At 38.2% G+C, this 27,059-nt stretch overlaps 1 protein-coding gene across 3 annotated transcripts in view; it reads left to right on the top strand.

Moving 5' to 3' along the window:
- Positions 1-26,670, top strand: part of PPEF1 (protein phosphatase with EF-hand domain 1) — a 108,729-nt gene extending 82,059 nt beyond the window's left edge. For all 3 annotated transcript variants that reach the window (XM_081566540.1, XM_081566537.1, XM_081566538.1), the window contains 6 exons: positions 8,545-8,730; positions 10,120-10,262; positions 18,472-18,578; positions 21,790-21,953; positions 24,868-24,952; positions 26,043-26,670. In XM_081566540.1, coding sequence (XP_081422666.1) covers positions 8,545-8,730; positions 10,120-10,262; positions 18,472-18,578; positions 21,790-21,953; positions 24,868-24,952; positions 26,043-26,251 — 894 coding nt within the window. In that variant the 3' untranslated portion in view covers positions 26,252-26,670. The remainder of the gene's footprint in view (positions 1-8,544; positions 8,731-10,119; positions 10,263-18,471; positions 18,579-21,789; positions 21,954-24,867; positions 24,953-26,042) is intronic.
- Positions 26,671-27,059: the final 389 nt, after the last annotated feature.

Genomic DNA, 27,059 nt, shown 5'->3' with positions numbered 1-27,059 from the left:
GGATTCCCTGGGACTTTGTATTAAATATAAACAAGAACATGCTTCTTTCTTTCCAATCTGGCTGCCTTTTATTTCTTTTTCTTGCTTCATTGTCCTGTCTAGAACCTCTAGTACAGTGTTGAAAAATAGAAGTGGTCAGAGTAGACATCCTTGTCTAATTCCTAATATCAGGGGGAAGCATTCAGTCTTTCCCATTAAGTATATTAGTTGTTTGTTTATATGTTAACTATCCCTCATCAGATTGAGGAATTTCTCTTCTGTGCCTACTTTCTTGGGTGTTTTTTACCATGAAAGAGTGTTGGACTTTGTCAAATGCTTTTCTGTATCTGTTAGGATGATCATGTATTGTTTGTTCTTTATTCTACTAATGTGGTGTATTACATTGATTGATTTCAGATGTTAAACCAATCTTATATTTCTGGGATAAATCCCACTTGGTCATGGCGTATAATCCATTTTATCTGTTGTTGGCTTCATTTTGCTACTTTTTGAGGATTTTTATATTTATATTCATAAAGGATATTAGTCTATAGTTTTCTTTCTTCTGATGTCTTTGATGTTATTGTAAAATTGACCTCATAGGATGAGATAGGAAGTATTATCTCCTCTTCTATTTTTTGGAGGAGTTTGTGTGAAGGATTGATATTAACTCTTCAAATGTGTAGTAGAATTCATCAATGAAGCCATCTGAGCCTGGGCTTTTTTCTTTGTAGGCAGTTTTAAAATGACTAATTCAGTCTTCTTTCTTGCTATATAGTTCTATTCAGATTTTTTACTTCTTGAGTAGTTGTATCTTGGTATCCTTGAGAGTTTGTGTCTTTCTTGAAACTTGTCCAATCATCTAGTTTATCTAATTTGTTGGCCTAAAGTTGATTGTAACATACACATGTATATGAAATATATTTATTAAAAATATATATTTTGAAATTTCTTTGTTAGTGATGCCTCTTCTTTCATTTCTGATTTTAGTAATTTGAGTCTCTTTTTGCTTGGTCAGTCTCTCTAAGATTTTCAGTTTTATTGTTCTCTTCAAAGAATCAATTTTTTTTTTTTTTTTTACTTTTCTCTATTGTTTTCTGTTCTCTCCATTTATTTCTGCTTTAGTCTTTATTTTTTCCTTGCCTTCTGATTTAGATTTATTTTGGTGTTCTTTTTCTAGTTTCCTAAGGTGAAAGTTAGTGTTATTCATTTGAACTCTTTATCCTTTGCTAATGAAGCTATAGATTTCCCTGTGAGTACTGCTTTAGCTCCATCTTGTGAATTTTGCTATGTTGGGCTTTTGTTTTCGGTCATCTCAGAGAATTCTCTAATTACTCTTCTTTAACATATATGTCATTTAGGAATATGTTGTTTAATTTCTGCATATTTGTGAATTTCTCATATTTCTTTCTCTTAATTATTTCTACTTGAATTTGTGGTTGAAGGACATAGTTAGCATGATTGAAATCCTTTTAAAACTGATTGAGGCTTTTTTTTTTTAATGCTCTAGCATATGGTCTGTCTTAAAAAATGCTCTGTGTGCTCTTGAGAAGAAAATGTATTCTGTTCTTACTCAGTGAAGTGTTTCATATATATGTATAATAATTGGTTTTAAATACTTTTCTGCTAGTTCAGTTCAGTTCAGTCGCTCAGTCATGTTCAACTCTTTGCAACCCCATGGACTGCAGCACGCCAGGCCTCCCTCAGTTTACTCAAACTCATGTCCATCGAGTCGGTGATGCCATCCAACCATCTCATCCTCTGTTGTCCCCTTCTCCTCCTACCTTCAATCTTTCCCAGCATCAGGGTCTTTTCAAATGAGTCAGTTCTTCCCATCAGGTGGCCAAAGTATTGGAGTTTCAGCTTCAGCATCAGTCCTTCCGATGAACACCCAGGACTGATCTCCTTTAGGATGGACTGGTTGGATCTCCTTGCAGTTCAAGGGACTCTCAAGAGTCTTCTCCAACACCACAGTTCAAAAGCATCAATTCTTCAGTGCTCAGCTTTCTTCACAGTCCAACTCTCACATCCATACATGACTACTGGAAAAACCATACCCTTGACTAGACGGACCTTTGTTGGTAAAGTAATGTCTCTGCTTTTTAATATGCTGTCTAGGTTGGTCATAACTTTCCTTCCAAGGAGTAAGCATCTTTTAATTTCATGGCTGCAGTCACCATCTGCAGTGATTTTGGAGTCCAAAAAAATAGTCTCTCACTGTTTCCACTGTTTCTCCATCTATTTGCCATGAAGTGATGGGACCAGATGCCATGATCTTAGTTTTCTGAATGTTGAGTTTTCAGCCAACTTTTTCACTCTCCTCTTTCACTTTCATCAAGAGGCTCTTTAGTTCTTCTTCGCTTTCTGCCATAAGGGTGGTGTCATCTGCATATCTGAGGTTATTGATATTTGTCCTGGAAATCTTGATTCCAGCTTGTGTTTCTTCCAGCCCAGCGTTTCTCATGATGTACTCTGCATATAAGTTAAATAAGCAAGGTGACAATATACAGCCTTGACGTACTCCTTTTCCTATTTGGATCCAGTCTGTTGTTCCATGTCCAGTTCTAACTTGCTTCCTGACCTGCATACAGATTTCTCAAGAGGCAGGTCAGGTGGTCTGGTATTCCCATCTCTTGAAGAATTTTCCAGTAGAATTTGTTGTCTACTCCTGATCCTCAAAGGCAATTTCTGTTGTCTGCTTATTTTTCCCTGTGAATTTTTTTTTTGCATGTCTTGTAATTTTTTGTTTTAGGCAATACAGTAACTTTAATTATTCCCATGTGCCTCTGGGGCTTGTTGTTACTTGTTTTTTGTTTTTTTTTTTCTCATTTATTTGTTTACTGGCTTGTCTGGACTAATTTAGTGAAGTCTGTTCCTTTTCAGTATGTAGCTTCTGATGTCATGCGTCACGAGGTCCTGCCTTGGGCATGCACACAGTTTCCCTGACTACCACAGATGGTTATAGCTTTAGCTAGGCTTTCTTCAGCTATGTTTTCCCCTGATTTCTCCTTTAAGCTTTGGTCCATCTGCCTCTTTTTGTATCAGACCCAGTATTAGCCTTCACTATTTGCTAGCTGATTATGCTATTGTTTTTAATAATGCCCTGGGGCTCACAAAATAGCTCCACAATCTGATTACATTAAAATTGAACTCCTTTGCAGGAAAGAGAGTGTTGACAATCTTCAAGGCTTGTTCTGACCCTCAGAAGGTTCTTTCTCATCTGTTCCTTTCCCTGATTCTATCAATTAAATGTCTAGCTAGTCTCTTCTTGCTACTAGTATTATGAAACTGCTAGCCTTCTTCTAATTGCTTACCTCCAAGAAGTCTTCATTTCTTGATTCTGTACCCTTATACCTTGATTGCTGAAAATGTTGAACTAAAATGTGATTTCTGAAAATGTGATTTCTAGAAAATGTAAAACACAGTCTAATCAATAAGGAGAAGGAGAAGAAGGAGGATAGAGAGGGAGAGGGAAGAGATGGTAAGGGAGAAATAGAATTCATCACTGACTTGTGCATCTAAAATATTTAAAAGTCAAACCAAGTATAAGAGGCATCCTACAGCAAGTAGGAAAGGATGCCTCCTTAAATTTTGATGTCCATAATCCAAAGAACAACGGTTATGGTAAATAAAAAGGATGATGCCAAAAAGATTGGAGTTGCACAAGAAGAATATCATGGCATCTGGAAGCCTGGATGAGTTAGAATTATAGAGGGATGGAGCCTTAAGAAGTGGGAGGGGGGAAACTGGTGGCCATTATTCTATAATAGAACCTCCCCTCATTCCAACAGCGTAGATGAGGCGTCTTACAGACTCAGTGTACATGACTGGAACTGACACAGGGTAAAATTGACCAGGATTTCATTCCCAATATTTTAATAATTTCAATTGTACCTTTAATTTTTTTTCCTCATTTGTTGGTATGTCATGGGCTTGCACACTTTAGTTAGAGTTGAAATTTTCAGATTAAAAACACAATTGCTTTATTTCTTAATATCTATGAGCTGTATTGCAATAAAGATCATAGGCTGTTTGTTCCATAATCATGGAAGTACATGATTCCTGACAGAGGACTATAATGTAAGTCTCATCTTATATTCCCTGAGATTGGGGGGGGAATATGTGTACTCAAAGCTGAGTCATCGTATAGAAACAAGCATAACCTCTTTCTTTAGGACAGATGTGTAAGAAGGAGGAGGCCAGAAAGGTTTAAAAAATAATTTTAATTATTTATATCCTGACAGACTCTCTTCTCTTAATTTGCTTAACAAGTATTTGTTGAGTACCTACTATGTGTCAGACTGTTCTAAGCTTTTGAGAAAGTAATTGAACTCAGATCTGTTCCCTCATGGTGTTCACGTTCTAGGCATAGGAGCTAAATAACATAAATATATGTGTATATATGAAGTCATGTTATTTATATTACATATATAATTATATAATAGTAAGTAAATATGTTAAGTGAGACGTTCTATGGAAAAAATTAAAACTAGAACAAGGTTAGGAGAAACCATGAACTTGAGGTGTAGGGGACAGAGTTGTAATTTTAAATAGTTGCAATTTAAATTTTGTAGTCACTTGGCTAGTCACTGAATGATAGAGCAGGATTTGATCCCAGGCCTGACTTTAATGCCCATGCTCTTTTTCTGAAGGGAAAGATGACAAGAGTGATAGGAGGTCTCAGGAAAGAAATGAACTACTCTAGTCTCCCCTTATTCACCGAGGTGATGGGTAGACAGGAGTAGGTCTCTGAAGACATCTAGGTACCTGCTGGAAGGTTTGTGCTGAGCACAGCTTTCAAAATGACATGTTCAAAAGCTGGAAGGAAGACACATAACTAACAGAACATACAGAAGTGAGTCTACAGTATTAGTGTCTTAGAAGAGAAACATTTCAATATATCTTTCAGAGCTAGTATCTCTCCCCAAAGCATACTTTTGGAAACAGGATTACTTAAAACTGTAGACAGGCATGGGACACTTCTTGCAGGATTTATTTTGGATTTAAGAGGTTTAAAGGCTGAGACACAAATAGAGTTTTGTTGACCAGGTCATATAAAAGTTGTCATTCAGTAAAACCTTTCCAATTTTTGGTTTGAAAATTTTCAGGAAGAAATGTTGTAAATACTCTTTCATGCCCTCACCACCCCAAAGGCTCTTGCATTTCAGAAGAGAGGATGTTGTTGAGAAGAGAGAGGAATTTGTTTCACCAGCAAAGGGCCCTTTATAGCATTCTTTGTGAGCCTCAGAATTAGATCTGTATTGTGGTCACGGATTGGGTAAACTTAGTCAAGTGGATGAATTCTGGACAAAGAAAAGAATTGCAGAACTCATTGAATGGATGATTCTGAAGAAGCTCACTTTTATAAAATTAATACCCCTTATGACCCTTTATGACTTTGAACCAAAGAAAAGTGAATGTTACCTATATCTTCCTCATTTTGTTAAGTCAGCTAAGGCCCGAGTAGGTGCCCAAGTGACACAAGTGACACCTGAAGAGCTTTTCATGTCCAGTGCTTATTCTAGTTCAACAGAGTTCCAGCATATGTACATTTAATTTATGTAGATTTCAAATATACGCATCTGGCAAAAAGAAAAAAGTATAAAATTTTAGTTTCATATAATTCATCATATATTTTACATTATCACATATATAAAATGTTCACACATCCCTATGTTTGTATAAGGTTTCATATACAAAATCATGTATAATGTGCTTTAAGAGTAATTTAGAATGTTTTCCTGGGGTAATTTTGGCTGTAAATGGCTTGCATCTCATGTAGGAATTTAGAAGTTAATTCTCTCCTTATAAAATGCACCTCCTTGTGTTCCATGTTTTCACTTTCATTTTATTAAAGGTCAAATCATGTCTCCAAAACATGAATTCATGGTGTAAAATTCAGATATGACTCAGTTTCAAATGCAAACATTATTTTTGTTATGAACACCAGCAAAATAAATGGATTTCATTGTATTTATTTGTAGGGTAGGGTTCTGCCCATGTTAGAATTTGATGGGGGAGAAAGGAAATCCTGATACTACTTTTCTTTGTGTGGTTTTAATTCTCACTGAAATTAGTCATCAAAAAATCAGTCATCTTCAAGTGTTTGGGAGATGCCCAGGGCAGGGTTTCTCCAGTTCTGACGAGATACTTGGCATTCTAGAGCAGTTTTTCTTTTCTCTCCACCTCACTGTTTTCCCCCTCACTTATTTCTAGCTCCCCTTCAATACCAGACCTGTAAATGGGTCGGGTTTAGTGGGACAGCCATTTCTGGTCTTTTTTTTGTTTTTTAGATTACTTAATTTATTTTGATTGGAGGATAATTACTTTATATATTGTGATGGTTTTTGCCGTACATCGACATGAATCAGCCATGGGTGTACAGGTGTCCCACCATCCTGAAACCCCCTCCCACCTCTCTCCCCACCCCATCCCTCTGGGTTGTCCCAGAGCATCGGTTTTGAGTGCCCTGCTTCATGCATCAAACTTGCACTGGTCATCTATTTTGCATATGATAGTATACACATTTCAATGCTATTCTCTCAAATCATCCCACCCTGGCCTTCTCCCACATAGTCCAAAAGTCTGTTCTTTACTTCTGCGTCTCTTTTGCTGCCTTGCCTATAGGATCGTCATTACTGTCTTTCTAAATTCCGTATATATGTGTTAATATATAGTATTTGTGTTTCTCTTTATGACTTACTTCACTCTGTATAATAGGCTCCAGTTTCATCCACCTCATTAGAACTGACTCAAATGTGTTCCATTGTGTATATGTACTACAACTTCCTTGTCCATTCGTCTGCCGATGGACATCTAGATTGCTTCCACGTCCTAGCTATTGTAAACAATGCTGCAGTGAACATTGGAGTACCTTTGTCTCTTTCAAGTCTGGTTTTCCTGGTGTGTATGCCCAGCAGTGGGATTGCTGGGTCATATGGCAGTTCTATTTCCAGTTTTTTAAGGAATCTCCACACTGTTCTCCATAGTGGCTGTACCAGTTTGCATTCCTACTAATAGTGTAAGAGGGTTCCCTTTTCTCCACACCTTCTTTAGCATTTATTGTTTGTAGACTTTTTGATGGCAGCCATTCTGACTGGTGTGAGATGGTCTTTTTAAGATCTGACTTGGACTCACTGGAATAACCGCACAACTTAAAATACATGCTTCTTCATGCCCTCCAAGGAAACATGTGGAAAATACAGTCTATTTGACTATGAAAAATTAGAAAATTTAAAAAAAAAAAAAGAAAAATTAGAAAATAAAGTCTGTTAGAACTTTGCAAGTCATCTGGCCCAAACCTCTGATTTTAAATAAAATGAGACCTAGAGATTTTTCTCAGGGTTGCATCAGTCAGTTCAGTCACTCAGTTGTGTCCGACTCTTTGCGACCCCATGGACTGTAGCACGCCAGGCTTCCCTGTCCATCACCAACTCCTGGAGCTTGCTCAAACTCATGTCCATCGAGTCGGTGATGCCATTCAACCATCTCGTCCTCTGTGGTCCCCTTCTCCTCCTGCCTTCAATCTCTCCCAGCATCAGGGTCTTTTCAAATGAGTCAGCTCTTCGCATCAGGTGGCCAAAATATTGGAGTTTCAGCTTAAGCATCAGTCCTTACAAAGAATATTCAGGACTAATTTCCTTTAGAATTGACTGGTTTGTTCTCCAAGGTTGCATAGCTTTAGCTTTAAAGCTAGTTTTTTACACTACTGCTGAAGCTCCAATAGGAGATGTTTAAAGAAAGAAATGTTTTATGTAGATCAGAGATACAAACAGGGAGCCCCCAAATTTTATGAAAAATTCTTAGAAACTTGCGTCTTCAGTCCTGAGCATCATGTAGCCTGTATTTGCTGTTTCAACTCCAAAAGAAAATATTATACTAATAACATACTTGTGGATTCAAGAGAACACATTGTGGAAACCAGTCAGTGGCTAAATATACTGTTGAAGCTCAGAATGAACTCATCAAGTGGGGTGGGGCAAAAAGTGAAGGTGATGCTTTAGAAGCTATTCTTGGATGAACAGTTGACTCTATCTGTGATGGGGAAAGGCCTTCTCATGCTATTTATTCAACAGGACAAAAACCAGGGCCAAAACCATAGCTGGGAGACCTAGCTTATCTATTTGAACATACTGAAAACACCAAATAAATGTGTGTTCATTGTGGGGAATGACTTTCTCCTTTGAACATGGCAATGAAGTTCTTTTTAAGAGAAAAGAGCTTGTAAATTCAGCAATTGTGAAATAATAGAGATAGAATTTTTAAAATGTAGATTTTAAAAAAGCCCAAAGGCTGATTCTTGATGATTACTAAATATTGCTGCGTTGGTTGCTGGGGATGAATAGAATGGGATTGTGGTGGCTATGGGCATTGAAATTATTTTGGAAAAGATTCGTGGAGGAGATGAGTATGAAACAGTTTTGAAAGAGGATTAGAGTTAGGAAATGGTGAGAAATAGTGAGACTTTGTGATAACTTGGGTTAATGTTTCCAGAAAAGAAGTTGAACTGTAGAAAGATAAACTCTCACTTGTCAGTGACAGCCTAATCTGGTTTGTTGTTCCAAGGTTATCGATGTCCTTTGGAGTGATCCCAGAGACAAAAGAGGCTGCTACCCAAACACGAACCGAGGAGGGGGCTGCTACTTTGGACCAGACGTTACCTCCAAGATTCTTAATAAATACCAGTTGAAGATGCTTGTTAGATCTCATGAATGTAAGCCTGAAGGGTATGAAATCTGCCATGATGGGAAGGTAAGCTAACAGTGTGGGTGACCTCCTCACCAACGTCCCTCCCCCGAGGCCTAGTCTTTCTTTACAGGATGTGTCTGACCTCAAGGCTGTGGGAAGATGTCTTCCCTAGTCCCAGAACAGAACTCCATGCTTTGGTAGACAAGAACAGGAGACTGTCGGGTTCACAGAGGTTGTTTGAAGGAGCCTCATTGTCCCTTTCCCCAAGAGATACTTGATTATTTCCCCAATCTTCCTAATCCCAGCAATAGAAACTGACACAGGACCCTGAGTACACACACACAAAGACTTTGTTTTATGCTGATCGCCAGGCAAGTCTCCAGTAGTGGGGTGAAGAGTGTATCCTCCCAGAACACAGAAAGGTGGCGGGGAATCTACTTTGCTCTCTTTTACCTTTTGTACTTGCCTGTGCAGAACAGAGCCACAAAACACACTGCCCTTCTGTTCACTGACTAGAAGGGCGCTACCAAATCCCTCACTGTGGGCAGTTTGGCAGCAACCACTGAAATGCACTGTGTTCTACTTCTTCAGTGGTGTCTGACAGGCTAGAGAGGTGAGGCCTGGGGAGCTGGTTTCTGGTCCTAAGTTGTCCTGGGATGCCCCCCTTTCTCTTAGTGAACAGCAATAATTAAAAAGGAATACCAAATCTCATGGCCTTTCCTTCTATTTCAACACTTTCACTTTTCTTAACTGTCTTAATTCATTGGAGTCTCATCCTTTGTGAGATGGTAAGGCAAGTATTCATTAGGGTTTATTTGTAATAAAAAAACAGAGAAAAAAGCGGTGGCTTGTCTGAAGTGACACGCACATTTGGGCAGGACTAGGTCTAAATCAGCTTTCCTGTCACGAGCAAGTGTTATGCTCCCAAGACTCCTCATCTTCCATCACACCCCCAAGACTGGTTGCTTCCCAACAGAGTGATCATGGTCCCTTATCTAGCCACTATTTCTCTGACCTTGAAGCCCTGGTTTGAATGGGGCCCTGAGCCCTGTAGATCAGTCAGCTACAGACAAAAGAAAAGGACTGTGATATTACACAAGTTTTATTTTGAATGCTCAGATATCACAAGGAAAGAAAAACAAAAGCTTTACCCTGCTGGAAAATGGGAATTTACAAAACTGAGCAGTAAGGAACTGAAATTGAACACAGGATTGTAAGGCCATGCACTGAGAGGATGAGTGCCTAGAAGTTAGTACTCATGGGGGCAATGATTTAAAAACCTTACTTCTCTTCAGTGGAATCACAGGAAATCCCATTAGACTTTGATAATTTGTATGAATTTTGAACTTTGTATGATTTTTGGTTTTTAAGAATTAAGCTGTTTCTGACTTTATTGAAGGACCTTTTGAGAACAAACTGTATGTGAACCTGACGTTCTTTCTCTTTAACCAGGTTATTACTATATTTTCTGCGTCTAATTATTATGAAGAAGGTAGCAATCGAGGAGCTTACATCAGAATGAGTTCTGGTACGACCCCCCGATTTTTCCAGTACCAAATAACTAGGGCAACGTGCTTCAGGCCTCTTTACCAAAGGTATGTATACTCTAAGGAGCTTCTGAGCTCTAGTACTGGTGACCACGTAGAACCAGTCCAGAGTGCCTAAGAGCAGCCTTGGGATTGAAGAAAACAACTTACCTGTTACTCATTGGTATAAACAAAATGAAATAATTCCAGAAACCAAGTGGTGAATGTGCTCTTATTTGAAACCAAGAGCAGTAGTTCTAAAGCAGTCAGCATCCATGAACAGTCCCTAATTGAATGTGAGGAAAAGAAGGTCTCTGTACCTACCCAGTCCCATAAGCTCTCGCCTTTTCTGCCCCCAAACACAACCCAGTCTGCTCTGGCCTCTTTGTCCCTTCTCTACCCAGAAGTGAATATGGTGGAGTTGAGTGTATCTCCCTGTGTGATGGCATTCATACCTTACCTTTATTTTCCCCCTTTGACATTATCTTTTTAATATTTTTGTATTTTAAAACAAATATATTTGTTGTTAGATGAGCCAAAACAATCATTTCTTTCTTTGTATAAAGAAAATGTTGATGATCTCTTCCAGTACTTCTCAGTAATTTTTTCCACAGAGGCAGCTGAAATTAATAGCCTGGAGGGGACCCTTCCACCCTCTTCTCCTTGCTCCTACAAAAATAGACAAGCAGTTTCTCAGTCATTGAACTTAAATGTTGAGCACCTACTATGTATCAGACACTGTTCTAGGCACAGGTAATATTGAAATAAACAAAATAGGCTAAAGTCTTTTTCATCATCAAAGCATATCCCAGTGGAAGGAGAAAGGCAGTAAACAACATACATACATTTTTTTTTTAACAAAGATAGAATCACACTGCACACTCTATTCTGCAACTGACTCTTTCCCTAAAGATTGTATCATGAACATCACTCCAAGTTCATACATACAGACCTAACTCCCTAACTCATTCTTTGTAGTAGATGCATAATATTCTATACTATATGTATGCCATAACAATTATGGATAGCTAAATCGTATTCAATTGATGGCCATCCAGATTGGTTTCAGGGTGTTGTACTTAAAAGCAGTACTGTACACAACCCTCTGTGTGTATACGTGTACATACATATATACACATATTCATAAGTTTTTAGTGCTTGTTTTAAACATAAAACTTAAAAATGTGGGATTTATATGTTTGAAATTTTGCTAGGTACTCCAAAAAAGTTGTTTAACAGTTAACAGTCTGGAAAAGAGCATATTGATTTCTCCACATCCTCATTAATCTCCACTTTTATTACCCTTCTTCATTTTTGACAAACTGATGGATAAAAATGGTAAATCTCATTATTTTAAGTAGCATTTTTTTAGACAGCTGAGTTTATCCATCTTGTTTTTGGACATTGCATTTTCTTTGAATTTCCTGTTTATCATATTCCCCCATTTTATATTGGACTGTTTGTCATTTTCTGATAAATTTTTAGGAATTTTTTGCTAAATTTTTAGGAATCTTTTGAATTTGAGGATGGAGGACTTTTACAGGCATGTTGCATATATTTTGTTGATGTCTTGATATTGCTTTAGTTCTATGAAATCACATTTTATAGTTTCATTATAACTTTTGGATTTTCACCTGTGGTAGAAAAATGTCTCCATATTAATTATATATATGTCTATAATTTAACAGTTTTGTTGACGGTTTACTAAGTTTAAGTATACAATCCGGTGATACTTAGTGTATTTACCCAGTTGTGTAACACTACCATAATCTAATTGTTGAACGTTTGTTCCATCCTGTAAAGACAGCTTGTATCCATTAGCAGTCATTCATCATTATCACCTCCCTCATCACAACTCTAGTCAACTACCAGTCTGTTTTCTCTCTGTATAGATTTGCCTATTCTGGATACGTCATGTAAATGAAATTAAATAATATGTGGTCTCTGTGACTAGCTTCTTTTACTTAGCACACTGCTTTTGAGGTTCATTCACGTTGTGTGCATGTGCTCATCGCTTCAGTCATGTCTGACTCTGCGACCCTGTGGACTATATAGCCTGCCAGGGTCCGCTGTTCATGGGATTCTTCAGGCAAGAATACTGGAGTGGGTTGCCATGCACTCCTCCAGGGCATTCCCTTTGTAACATGTATCAATCTTTTTTTTTATGGCTGAATAACATTCCATTGTATCAGTAGACCTCATTTTCTTTGTCTATTTATCAGCTAATAGAAATGTGGATTAGGACTTCCTGGTGGTCCAGTGGTTGGGACTCTGAGCTCCCAATGCAGGGGGCATGGATTTTATCCCTGGTTGGGGAACTAAGATTCCACATGCCACGTGGCCAATAAACAAATAAATAAAATATTTTTTTTAAAAAAAAGAAATGTAGATTGTTTCTACTTTTTGGCTACTGTGAGTAATGTTTTGAACTTTGGTGGACAAGGTTTTGTTATGTATTTGTTTTCATTTCTTTTGGGTATATACCTGAAAGTAGAATTACTGGATTATATAATAACTCTTATGTTTAATATTTTGAGGAACTTGAAAGCTCTTTTCCAAGGGGACGCGTGATTTTACATTCCCATCAACAGTGTATGTGGATTCCAATTTCTCCACATCCTTGACAACCCTTGTTATGATCTTTTTGATTATAGCCATTTTAGTGGATGTGAGGTCTTGATTTTGATTTGTATTTCCTTACCTACCAGTAACTTTGAGGATCTTTTTGGTTCTTATTGGACATTTGTATATTGTCTTTGGAGAAATGTCTGTTTCAGATCCTTTTTCCATTTTTTTTTTTTTTGGCTGTTCCATGTGACTTATGGGATTTCAGATCCCTGACCAGGGATTGAACCCAAGCCCCATCAATGAAAGAACCAGAGTCCTAACCACTGTACCGCCAGGGGAGTCCCACCTTTTTTTCATTCTTAATTGAGTTATTACACTTTTTACTATTGCTTGTAGAGTTGTTTATATAGCCTATATTTGTGTCATTTATTGGATATTGTGGTTGTTCAGTTGCTAAGTCCTATCCAACTCTTTGCAACCCTAAGGGGTGCAGCATGCCAGGCTGCTCTGCCCTCCACAATCACCTGGACTTTGCTCAAACTCATGTCCTCTGAGTCGATGATTCCATCCAACCATCTCATCCTATGTTGCTCCCCTTCTCCTCCTGTCCCCAATCTTTCCCAGCATTAGGGTCTTTTCCAATGAGTCAGCTCTTTGCATCAGGTGGCCAAAGTATTGGAACTTCAGCTTCAGCATCAGTCCTTCCAATGAATATTCAGGGTTGATTTCTTTTAGGATTGACTGGTTTGATCTCCTTGCTGTCCAAGGGACTCTCAAGAGTCTTCTCCAACACCACAGTTGGAAGGCATCAATTCTTCGGTGTTCAGCCTTCTTTATGGTCCAACTCTCACATCCGTACATGAGTACTGGAAAAACCATAGCTTTGACTAGATGGACCTTTGTCAGCAAAGTGATGTCTGTGCTTTTTAATACGCTAAGTTTGTTATGGCTTTCTTCCAAGGAGCGTCTATTAATTTTATGGCTCCAGTCACCATCTGCAGTGATTTTGGATTCCAAGAAAATAAAATGTGTCACTGCTTCCACTTTTCCCCCATCTATTTGCCATGAAGTGGTGGGACCGGATGCCATGATCTTAGTTTTTTGAACGTTGAGTTTTAAGCCAGCTTTTTTTACTCTCCTCTTTCACCCTCATCAAGAGGCTCTTTAGTTCCTCTTCACTGTCTGCCATTAGAGTGGTATCATCAGCGTATCTGAGGTTGTTGATACTTCTTCTGGCAATCTTGATTCCAGCTTGTGCTTCATCCAGCCCAACATTTTGCAGGATATACTCTGCATATAAGTTAAGTAAGCAGAGTGACAATATACAACTATGTCATACTCCTTTCCCAATTTTGAACCAGTCTGTTGTTTCTGTCCGGTTTTAATTGTTGTTTCTTGACCTGCATACAGGTTTTCCAGGAGACAGATAGGTGATCTGGTGTTCCCATCTCTTTAAGAATTTTCCACAGTTTGTGGTGATCCACATAGTCAAAGGCTTTAACATGGTCAGTGAAGCAGAAGTAGATGTTTTTCTGGAATTCCCTTGCCTTCTCTGTGAACCAACGAATATTTGCAATTTGATCTCTGGTTCCTCTGCTTCTTCAAAACCCAACTTTGTGCATCTGGAAGTTCTTAGTTCACATACTGCTGAATCCTAGCTTGAAGGATACTGGACATAACCTTTCTAGCATGTGAAATGAGCGCCATTGTCCAGTAGTTTGAACATTCTTTGGCATTGCCCGTCTTTGGGATTGGAATGAAAACCGACCTTTCCCAGCCTTTGGCAGCTGCTGAGTTTTCCAAATTTACTGACATATTGAGTGTAGCACTTTCACAGCATCATCTTTTAGGATTTGAAATGGCTCAGCTGGAATTCTGTCACCTCTACTAGCTTTGTTTGTAGTAGTAATGCTTCCTAAGGCCTACTTGATATCATACTCCAAGATGTCTGGCTCTAGGTGAGTGACTGTACCATCGTGGTTATCTGAGTCATTAAGACCTGTTTTGTGTAGTTCTTCTGTGTATGTTTGCCACCTCTTTTTAATCTCTTCTCCTTCTGTTAGGTACTTACTGTTTCTGTTCTTTATTGTGTCTGTCTTTAGATGAAATGTTCCCTTGATATCTCTAGTTTTCTTGAAGAGATCTCTAGTCTTCCCCATTCTGTTGTTTCCCTCTATTTCTTTGCATTGTTCACTAAGAAGACCTTATCTCTCCTTGCTATTCTCTGGAACTCTGCATTCGGTTCTTTCCCTTTCTCCTTTGCCTTTCTCTTTTCTTCTATTCTCAGCTGTTTGTAAAGCATCCTCAGACAACCACTTTGTCCTCTCACATTTCTTTTTCTTGGGTATGGCTTTGGTCACCACCTCCTGTACAGTGTTACAAACCTCCATCCGTACTTTTTCAGGCACTCTTGTCTACCAGATCTAATCTTTTGAATCTATTTGTCACCTCCATTGTATAATCATAAGAGATTTGATTTAGGTCATACCTGAATGGCCTAGTGGCTTTCCCTACTTTAATTTAAGTCTGAATTTTGTAATAAGGAGCTCATGATCTGAGCCACAGTCAGCTCCTGGTCTTGTTTTTGCTGACTATATAGAGCTTCTCTATCTTTGGCTGCAAAGAACATAATCAATCTGATTTCAGTATTGGCCATTTGATGATATCCATGGGTAGAGTCCTCCCAGGTGTTGTTGGAAGAGGATGTTTCCTGTGACCAGTGTGTTCTCTTGACAAAACTCTGTTAGCCTTTGCCCTGCTTCATTTTGTACTCCAAGGCCAAACTTGCCTGTTACTCTGGGAAATCTCTTGACTTCCTGCCTTTGCATTCCAATCCCCTATGGTGAAAAGGACATCTTTTTTGGGTGTTAGTTCTAGAAAGTCTTGTAGGTCTTCATAGAACAGGTCAACTTCAGCATTTTGATATCAGTGGTTGGGGCATAGATTTGGATTACTGTGATGCTGAGTGGTTTGCCTTGGAAATGAACTGAGATCATTCTGTTGTTTTTGAGGTTGCACCCAAATACTGCTTTTCAGACTCTTGTTGACTACAAGGACTACTCCATTTCTTCTAAGGGATTCTTGCCCACAATAGTAGATATAATTGTCATCTGAATTAAATTTGCCCATTCCCGTCCGCTTTAGTTTACTGATTCCTAAGATGTTCATTCTTGCCATCTCCTGCTTGACCACATTTAGTTTACCTTGATTCATGGACCTAACATTCCAGGTTCCTATGTAATATTGTTCTTTACAGCATCGGACTTTACTTTCACCACCAGGTACATCTACAACTGAGCGTCGTTTCTGCTTTGGCCCAACTGCTTCATTCTTTCTGGACCTATTAGTAATTGCTCTCTGCTTTTCCCCAGTAGCGTATTGGACACCTTCTGATGTGAGGGGCTCATCTTCTGGTGTCATATCTTTTTTCCTTTTCATATTGTTCATGGAATTCTCATGGCAAGAATACTGGAGTGGTTTGCCATTCCCTCCTCCAGTGGACCACATTTTGTCAGAACTCTCCACTATGACCTGTCTGCCTTAAGTGACCCTGCACAGCATGGCTCATAGCTTCATTGGGTTATACATGCCCCTTCACCACAACAAGGCTGTGATCCATGAAGGGATTATTAGATATAAGATTTTTAAATTGTCTCTCCTATTCTGTGGAATGTATTTTTTACCTTCTTGATGTTATTATTTGCAGCACCAAAGTTTTAAATTTTGATGAAATCAAGTATATCTATTTTCTCTTCTTTGCTTACGAAGATGTATCTAAGAAGATATTGCCTAACTCAGAGTCATGAAAATTTATTCTATGTTTTCTTCCAGTAATTTTATAAATTATTTTTATATATTAAGCTCTTAACATTTGATTTATATTTTACTCATTTTGAGTTCATTTTTGTGTATGGTATGAGGTAGGGGTCCAACTTTATTCTTGAAAATACGGATATTTACTTGTCCCAGCAACATCAGTTGGAAAGACTATCCCTCCCCTATTTGACTGTCTTGACACATTTGTCCAAAATCAATTGACCATAAAGCTATGGGTTTATTTCTGGACTTTAAGTTGTACTCCATTGACCTATATATCTGTCCTAATGTGAGTGACACACTGTCTTGATTAGTAAAGATTTTTAAGTTTGAAATTGGAAAATGTGAGTTGAATTTGGCTCTTCTTTTTTAAGATTGTTTTCCATGTGAATTTTAGAATCAGCTTGTCAACTTCTGCAAAAATGCCCACTGGGATTTTGACAGGGATTATTTTGAATCTGTAGATCAATTTGGAGCTATTGCCATTTTCTTGACTGATTGGTTCTTTTATCATTATAAAATATCCCTCTTTATCTCTAGTAATAGCTTTTGTCTTAAAATCTATTTTGTTTACTATTAATTTGGCCACTCTAACTCTCTTATGGTTGGTGTTTACATGATATACTTTTTCCTTTCAAACTCTTTGTATCTTTGAAGCTAGAGTGTGTCTCCTATAGACAACATATAGTTGGATCTTGTTTTTTTATCCAGTCTCACAATCTGTTTTTTTTAATTTATTTATCCATTCACCTATGATGTTATTTTTGATATGGTTGGATTTGCGTATGCCATTTTGCTTTTTTGAGGGATATGTGACTGATAACTACTTTGTTCCTCTGTTCTTCCTTTATTGTGAATTTATTTTTATAAATGGTCTGAGGTAAAAACTTAGCATCCAGACATTGAGTTAATTATGCTAGCCCCCATTTTAAAAAACTGTCCTTTTCTACTGAATTTTAATACCTGCTTCATCATATACATTGTTCCTATATATAGTTAGCTGTATTTATGAAAATTCCATTATATTCTATTCAGGTACATATCTGTCTTCTCTTCTGTCAATGTCTGCTCTTTAAGTAAGTTAAGATAAATTCCAGCATCTTCTATAGCAAGTCCCTCTGTTTTCCTTCTTGTCTTGGACATTCTCATGTACTAATTGTCCATGTGAATCTTTGAAACCAAAAAGAAAACACCAGTGATAATCCTTTTAAATTTCACAAAACATGTGCACACGTACATATAAACACATTCAGTTCAGTTCAGTAGCTCAGTCATGTCCGACTCTTTGTGACCCCATGAACCGCAGCATGCCAGGCCTCCCTGTCCATCACCAGCTCCCAGAGTTTACCCAAACCCATGTCCATCGAGTTGGTGATGCCATCCAACCATCTCATCCTCTGTCATCCCCGTCTCCTCCTGCCCTCAATCTTTCCCAGCATCAGGGTCTTTTCCAATGAGTCAGCTCTTCACCACCTAATAATATGTTATCTGTGAGGTTAAGCCGGAGAAGGCAATGGCACCCCACTCCAGTACTCTTGCCTGGAAAATCCCATGGACAGAGGAGCCTGGTAGGCTGCAGTCCATGGGGTCGCTAAGAGTCAGACATGACTGAGCGACTTCACTTTCACTTTTCCCTTTCATGCACTGGAGAAGGAAATGGCAACCCACTCCAGTGTTCTTGCCTGGAGAATCCCAGGGACGGCGGAGCCTGGTGGGCTGCCGTCTATGGGGTTGCACAGAGTCGGACACGACTGAAGTGACTTAGCAGCAGCAGCAGTGAGGTTAAGCAACTTATTTAATGTAGAATCTGGTAAGTGGCAACACAGTATATTAAAATGAAACAGAACAGAATGACTTATGTAACTTTCACCTAACAATTATTTTCTTAACATAGGGTGAATGCTATTGAAAGTAGTGCCATCAGGATGTTAAAAGAAAGAATGATTTCACGAAAAACTGACCTCATTCGAGCTTTCCAACTTCAAGACCGCAATAAATCAGGTAAAAAAAAATGTAATGCTTACCATTTCTTAACATACCAGGTACTATACAGATTAGTTTTCATTTTCTTTGATGTCTTAAAAGTTCACTTTTCTGCTTTTTACCAGTGAAGGATGATAGAGATGAAATATAATCCATTATATGCTTGGAAAAAAGCGTATTCTTCCTTTTCAATAAGCGTCTTTCAACTTAACAACAACAACCCTAAATTAGACTTCTATTCTGGTAGTATGTTAGACTAGACACTCTGGAAAATCCTCCTGTTAAGAGACAGCTAGATTCTAGAGGATGTAGGATTTTAATGCATTTACCAGCCTCACAGTAATTAAAATAAATCTCTAGGCTATATTTCCTCTCCCTGCTAGTAGATTTTTGAAGCTGCATGTTGGAGCATGGAGCAGCAAGCAAGCATCATAGGCTCGATTGTCTTGGGGGCAAATGCTAATATTGTTGTAGCAGTCAATCCTGGGATTAACCGTAGGATAGTAGAAAAGATGAGTAAGCTGAATTTGAGACTTCCAACATTAAGCCTAGATCCTCAAAGTGACCAGAGTAATCCTAGGTCTGTAGTGCCCTGACTCCTGGCAAGCAAATGCAAATCCATGTTCATGGGAAGTGTCCCTAATTTGCGCCACTAATATATCCAGAGAGTAAGATCAATTAATATGAGGTCACAACCAAAGATCCCCAAACAAACAAGGAGACCATGAGTGAGAGTCAGCAGGAACAATAAGCAACAGATTTAGTTTCCAGAGGATATCATATATTGGGGTTATCAAATGCTAAGTAAAGATTACTAGGAAAGAAAGTGTTTAAAGAAATGAAAGATGGAGTCACAAGTATGCATTTTAAAATGATTTAAAGAACCGTTTTTATTTTATATAGATATAAAAATAACTTGTTAAAAAACATAATGAGTGGGTTAAATACAAGATTAGATATTGCTAAAAAAATAAAATAAAATGTTTAACATACATCTAATCAGGGTCCCAGGAGGAGAGACTGTAAGAGAGAATATATTTTGCGTGATAATGGCTGAGACTTTTCCAGAATTGTTGAAAAAACTCATACTCACAGGTAAAGAGGAATGGTGATTCTCAGATAAGATAAATAAAATCAAATTCACACCTACACACACTTGTGGTGAAACTGCAGCACACCAACAGCAAAAAGAAAATCTTAGAAGCAAGCAGAGGAAACATACATTGCTCAAGAGACAACAGTTAGAGTGACATCAGACTTCTCAAAAGTTGCAACAGAAGCCAGTAGACAGTGGAATCATATGTACAGGTAGTCCCCAATTTATGGTGGTTTGACTTACGAGTTTTTGACTTTAAAATTGTATGAAAGCCATATGCATTGAGGAGAAACATATTTTGAATTTTGACCTTTTCCCAAACGAGCAATATATAGTATGATGCTCTCTCATGCTGGGTGGTAGCATTGAGCCACAGTTCCCAGTCATCCAGGTGATCACAAGGGTAAACAACTGATACATTTACAACCATCCCGGACTCATACAGCCATTCTATTTTTCACTTTCAGTACCTTATTCAATAAATTACATGAGATAGTCAACACTTCACTATAAAATAGGCTTTGTATTAGATGATTTTGCCCAACTCTAGGCTAATGTAAGTGTTTTGAGTACATTTATGTAAGGTAGGCTAGGCTAAGCTATGTTGTTCGGTAGGTTAGATGTGTTAAATGCATTTTTTACTTATGATATCTTCAATTAATTATAGGTTTATTGGGCTATAACCTCATTTTAAGTCTAGAAAGATCTATATAAAACATTGAAAAAAAAACAAAGTGGGAACAACTCTATTAATATCAGACAAAGTAGACTTCAAGGAGATACACATTACTAGAACTATAAAGAGATACTTTATAATAATAAAATACTCAGTTTTCTAATTGAATCCATTTTAAATGTGTATGTACCTATTTATATAGTCTCCTTAAAAACTATGTAAAACAAAAATGGACTGAACAAGTAGAAGTTGAAAAATCTACTGTCATAGTGAGAGATTTTAACACTCTTCTCTCAGGAACTAAAAGTATAAACAGACAAAATTTAACAAACTTTCCGTAAAAGGCATATGTCGAACTCTATCCAACATTGCAGAATATATATTCTTGTCAAGCATAAATGGAACATTTACATTTGACCATTAAGTGGAACATAAAGTAAATCTCTACAAATTTTGCATGGAAACGTGTAGAGTAAATTCTCTGACATAGTGAAATTAGCTACAACTTAATTACATAAGGTAGCTAGAAAATCCCCTTGGGCTTGGAAATGAGGAATACACTTCTAAATAACCTTTGTCCTTAGCAGGTAAGTGTGTGGTGAATGGTCTTGGTGGGGGTGTCAAGTGACTACTCTTTCTTGAAAGCAGTTTGGCAAAATATATCAGAAGCCTTAAAATGTACATACCTTTAGATCTAGCAATTCTGCTTCTAGGAATGATCCTAAGAAAATAATGGAATAATTTCACAGCCATTAAAAGAATGATGTAGGTTTATGTTTATTAACATAGATGCATGTCCATGATTGTAAGTAAAGAATCAGGTTAGAATATCTATGTTTGTTGTGTATGTGTGTGTTGCCATATGTAATACACATATATGAAACATGGTACAATGTATATTTGGCTTTAAGAAATATAAAATATTGTACCTTTATATATATACCCATGTTTATATACATAGAAAAACAGTAGAAATAGTAATGTTTTCTGTTTATTCAAAATCCTTTCAAATGAGCATACCTTTAATACTTAGAAAGCAAAAGTATATTTTGAAAAACTACATGTAATATTAGAGGATGAAAGGATATTACCTAAGAAAATGAGACATGAGCAATATGCTCAAATGTTAAGAGTAATCTTATCTTTTATATCCTTTTGTGTTTTCAAATCTTCTATTATAATTATACCTTACTTTGTTAGTAAAAAAGGAAAAAAGATCTAGCATACCCAAATTCTGATCGCTTACCCATAACAGTAAGGAAAAGATCCATGGAACCCCTAAGGCTTTCTTTAGTTAATCTTCCCTCAGAGCCGTGGGGTTTGGTAGACAGATGATAAAGGGTAGCAGAGTCACCCAGGCCTCAAAACCCAGGCTGTCTGCTTGCTCCATTGATGAGGTTGCATTTTTAAAAAATCCATTTATCAACCAATTATGTGGGCTTCGTTGTTGTTGTTAGGAAAACTTTCTGTGGGCCAGTGGGCTTTTTCAATGGAGAATGTTTTGGGGCTGAACTTACCATGGAGATCACTGAGTTCTCATCTGGTAACCACAGACAAAGATGGAAATATTGACTACATGTCTGGCTTCCAGGATGTCCACATTCAGAAACCTGTGAAAGAGGTAAGTGAAACAGCACCAGTTAAAACCTGGCTGGCACCGAATATCCTCTGGACAACTTATGAGTTCCTTAGTTCTTTGAAAAGTTGGGAGTGGAATTGGCTAGTGGATGGGCATGGCAGTCTTAGGAAAAGAGCTAAGGGGGTGTTCCAGGTACGTTGTGATCTGTTCAGGAAATTTGTGCATTTTAAGGATAGCCAAAATGAGAAGAGATGAAAAAGTTTCTGCAATCAAATCTCTGTCAAATATGTGATTCTTGTCTTAAGTGCTGTTCAGCAGAAGAGCAGATATGAAATCTGTCTTTCATGTAATACACTTTTTAAAACACTCAACACACTCCTATTAACTGCCAGTAAGTATAGATACCAAGAAACAAAATTAGAGATACCAAGGGAACATTTCGGGCATAGATAGGTACAATAAAGGACAGAAACAGCATGGACCTAACAGAAGCAGAAGATATTAAGAAAAGGTGGCAAGAATACAAAGAAGAACTATACAAAAAAGATCTTAATGACCTGGATAACCACAATGGCATGATCACTCACCTAGAACCAGACATCCTGGAGTGTGAAGTCAAGTGGGCCTTAGGAAGCATCACTATGAACAAAGCTAATGGAGGTGATGGAATTCCAGCTGAGCTATTTCAAATCCTAAAAGATGATGCTATTAAAGTGCTGCACTCAATATGCCAGCAAATGTGGAAAACTCAGCAGTGGCCACAGGACTGGAAAAGGTCAGTTTTCATTCCAATCCCTAAAAAGGGCAATGCCAAAGAATGTTCAAACTGCCGCATAATTGCACTCATTTCACCTGCTAGCAAAGTAATGCTCAAAATCCTTCAAGCTAGGCTTCAATGGTATGTGAACCGAAAACTTCCAGATGTACAAGCTGGATTTAGAAAAGGCAGAAGAACCAGAGATCAAATTGCCAACATCCGTTGGATCATAGAGAAAGTTAAAAAATTCCAGAAAAACATCTGCTTCATTGAGTACGCTAAAGCCTTTGTGTGGATCACAACAAACTGTGGAAAATTCTCAAAGAGATGGGGATACCAGACCACCTTACCTGCCTCCTGAGAAAGCTGTATGCAGGTCAAGAAGCAACAGTTAGAACCAGACATGGAACAATGGACTGTTTGAAAATTGGGAAAGGAATATATCAAGGCTGTATATTGTCACCCTGCTCATTTAACTTATATGCAGACTCAGTTCAGTTCAGTTCAGTCGCTCAGTCGTGTCCGACTCTCTGCGACCCCATGAATTGCAGCATGCCAGGCCTCTCTGTCCATCACCAACTCCCGGAGTATGCAGACTACATCATGAGAAATGCTGGGCTGGATGAAGCACAAGCTGGAATCAAGATTGTCAGGAGAAATAGCAATAACCTCAGATATGCAGATGACACCACCCTTAGGGCAGAAAGCAAAGAGGAATTAAAGAGCCTCTTGATGAAGGTGAAAGAGAGTGAAAAAGCTGGCTTAAAACTCAACATTCAGAAAACTAAGATCATGGCATCCGGCCCCATCACTGCATGACAAATAGATGGGGAAACAATGGAAACAATGACAGACTTTATTTTCTTGGGCTCCAAAATCACTGTGACTGTAGCCATGAAATTAAAAGATGCTTGCTCCTTGGACAAAAAGCAATGACAAACATAGACAGCGTGTTAAAAAGCAGAGACATCACTTTGCCAACAAAGGTCCGTCTAGTCAAAGCTATGGCTTTTTCAGTAGTCATGTACGGATGTGACAGTTGGACCATAAAGAAGGCTGAGTGTCAAAAGAATTGATGCCTTCCAACTGTGGTGTTGGAGAAGACTCTTGAGAGTCCCTTGGACTGCAAGGAAAGCAAACCAGTCAATCCTAAAGGAAATCAACCCTGAATATTCACTGAAAAGACTGACGCTGAAGCTCCAATACTTTGGCCACCTGATGTGAAGAGCCAACTCGTTAGAAAAGACCCTGATGCTGGGAAAAATTGAAGGCAGGAGGAGAAGGGGATGACAGAGGATGAGATGGTTGAATGGCATCACTGATTCAATGGACATGAGTTTGAGCAAACTCCAAGAGATAGTGAAGGACAAGGAGGCCTGGTGTGCTGCAGTCCATGGGGTTGCAAAGAGTCGAACACAACTGAGTGACTGAACAACAACAACAAAGTATAGACTTACTGATATGATACATTAAGAATTTTAAAATTTAGAATTTCTTATTAAAATGGGAATACCCCAAGGAGAATTGTCAGACCTTCAGTACTCATCAGCAACTAGTTACAATATTGGGGTGAAAGTGAGCTGATGGGAACTAGGACTGGGGTGATTGTTTGCAGGGGAGATGAAAAGTTGATCAGAGAAAGGGAAGTAAACATGCACATGGGAAGCTAAAATATCCACAGGAAGGAGACTTTTGGCTTCATTTGAGAGACAGTTTACCATGGTGACTAAGCTCATAGGCCTTGGCTTCAGGCCAAGATTTAAATCCCACTTATCAATTATGTGAACCTTCAGAAACTTACTTTACCTGTTTGTCTTCCAGTCTGTAAAATGGGCACAATAATAGTTGTGTTCCTTGGGCCTGTTGTTGAGGACTGAATTAAATAATCCATAGACACTGTCAATACAGAGCCTGGCACACAGGTGCTATCAGTAAATATTGGCTATTGTTATTTACTCCTTCCAGATTCACTTCGGACCATCCCCTGAGGAACACAGGCTGCAGACACTACAGAACACAAGAGCATGGTCTTTCATCTGATTTAAGAGGGTTGGGTCTCCAAGGAATGCTTGCCTTCTCAAATTTCTATCTAAATCACATACTCTGAATTGGTGACCATGATGTGTGTTTGTTACTTTTAGTAAAATTGATCTGTTATTAATTCTGTATGTTTTAACACTTGGACAATCTTTATTTTAGGTTCAGTCTACTCTAATTGAAACAGTGTACAGATACCGATCTGACCTGCAAATCATCTTTAATATCATTGACTCTGATCACTCAGGTAAATTTGCTTTGATTGATTCAGTAGCAGTAGAAAGCAAAGGCTAGTCTGTTTATTTGAAACCAGAACTCTGTTTTCATCTAATGCAGTCTTCATCCAAACTTGATTTAACTCAGGGAAGAGGGAGAGCATGGGGATAAACTCATGTTTAATATTACTGTTTTTTTAGTTTGGCCACAAACTCTCTATTCAAATCCATATGGTACAGGCTTATGTATCCATTAGTCAGATAAGACCAGCTCCTTTTATAATCACCAGCACAGATGAAAAAATAATTAACTGTCCATTTAAAAATCATAATTATTCCTGGCAATAAAAATCATTCCTGGAGTTCTGATTCTGTTTTTTGGACTGAGGACTATGAAAACTCATTTTCTGCTTAGGTTTGATCCACAATTATTTATTTTCAAGCTTTAAAAAACATCATCAGATAATCCCCAACTGCAGAGAGCATTAAGTACCAAAAAATCATTAATCAAAACACAAAAGTAAGCTACTGCCTATAGAAAATGGTAGAGCCATTGTTTACAATCCTCTTATTGAATCTCAGGGCTAATTCTCCCTTTCCTTTGATGTAGCTCTCCTCTCTACCCTCCTTCCATGTCCCTCGGCCTTAGTTATTAGATCTTGTAATTTCTACATTACATGTATTAGTACCACAGTCTGCAATCCCCTCCCCTACCTTTGGTTCACTGTTTACTCATTCCAGCTCTAGAATAATCTCAGGATCACTTGGTAATTTAAACTGACATATTGTTTCTTACATTTACAATCTTTCTTTTCCATTTCCTTCAGTTTCTTAACAATCAGGCATTTTTGTTGTTGTTTAGTCGATAAGTCATGTCTGACTCTTTTGCTGCCCCATGGACTGTTGCCTGCCAGGCTCCTCTGTCCATGGGATTTCCCATGCAAGAATACTGGAGTGAGTTGTCATCTCCTTCTCCAGGGGATCTTCCTGACTCAGGGATCGAACTCATGTGTCCTGCATTGCAGGCGGATTCATTACCGCTGAGCCCCCTGGGAAACCCCACCCCTCCCTAGGATGGGTCTTAAAAATGAATATTCACAGCCTTCTCCTATATTCTTTCAGGCCTAATCTCCATGGAAGAATTTCGTAGCATGTGGAAACTTTTCAAAAGTCACTACAGTGTCCATATTGATGATTCCCAGTTTGATGAGCTCGCCGAAAGGATGGACTTAAACAAAGATGGAAGCATTGACTTTAATGAGTTTTTAAAGGCTTTCTATGTAGTGCATAAATTTGACAAGTTGAACAAATCAGACAGCAAGCTTGCATAACAAGAATTAGGGCTTTCCCTCCTTGAAATAGTTGGCCCAAATCTCTGATACAATTCTTACCATGACCCTTGAAATCCATACTCAACAGTAGAGAGAAGTAGACCCCAATTTATGCCATAAGCAGATGTATAATGTGGGTATTGGGAGTCCCTAGTAAGCTGTTATTGGTAAGACTAGGTTAAATGTCAACTTATAGAATTTGACTCCAGTAGTGGGAGTCCCACATTGTCAGGTAGAAACTGAATTTGAGCCTAGTGTTGGTCTCTTGGATGCCACCTAACCAGGAGACCTGAGCAGTTTGGAAACATATTGAAAAGAACCCACAGAACACTAGAGGAAAGTACAGCATCTGTGAGTGGCTGAGGGATGGGAGGAGAAATACCAAACTATTAATGGAATAAAGTGTTTGCATCTTGAAACTGTAATCTTCTTTGGAGATACCATAAACCAGTGATTTTCTGTTGTGGGAGAACCACACTTCAGGGATGGGGGCCATATCAGAATCTTGAGGGAGGCTGTTGGAGTGTATTGTTTGAAAAAGCATAATTTTTTCTTGTCTGTTGGAGATAAAAAGTGAATACATCCAGATGGAACCCTATAATTAATATAGTTTGACACCTTCATTGGTAAGATGGGGCTTGGTTGTGCATACATTGTTCAGTTTATTCTGCCATTCTGATTGCATATCAAACATAAGAGATTTCTACTAAAGGTGAGTACATGTTTCATTTTTCTCTAAGTTTGGGAACTTCAGGATCTATCAGTATGCCAGATTAGATATCAATATGCCTGCCTGCTACACACACCA

The sequence above is a fragment of the Giraffa tippelskirchi genome, chromosome X, assembly GCF_054371585.1.
Source record: "Giraffa tippelskirchi isolate mGirTip1 chromosome X, T2T-mGirTip1v1.2.pri, whole genome shotgun sequence".
Taxonomy (NCBI): domain Eukaryota; kingdom Metazoa; phylum Chordata; class Mammalia; order Artiodactyla; family Giraffidae; genus Giraffa; species Giraffa tippelskirchi.
This window is presented reverse-complemented; position numbering and strand designations above follow the sequence as displayed.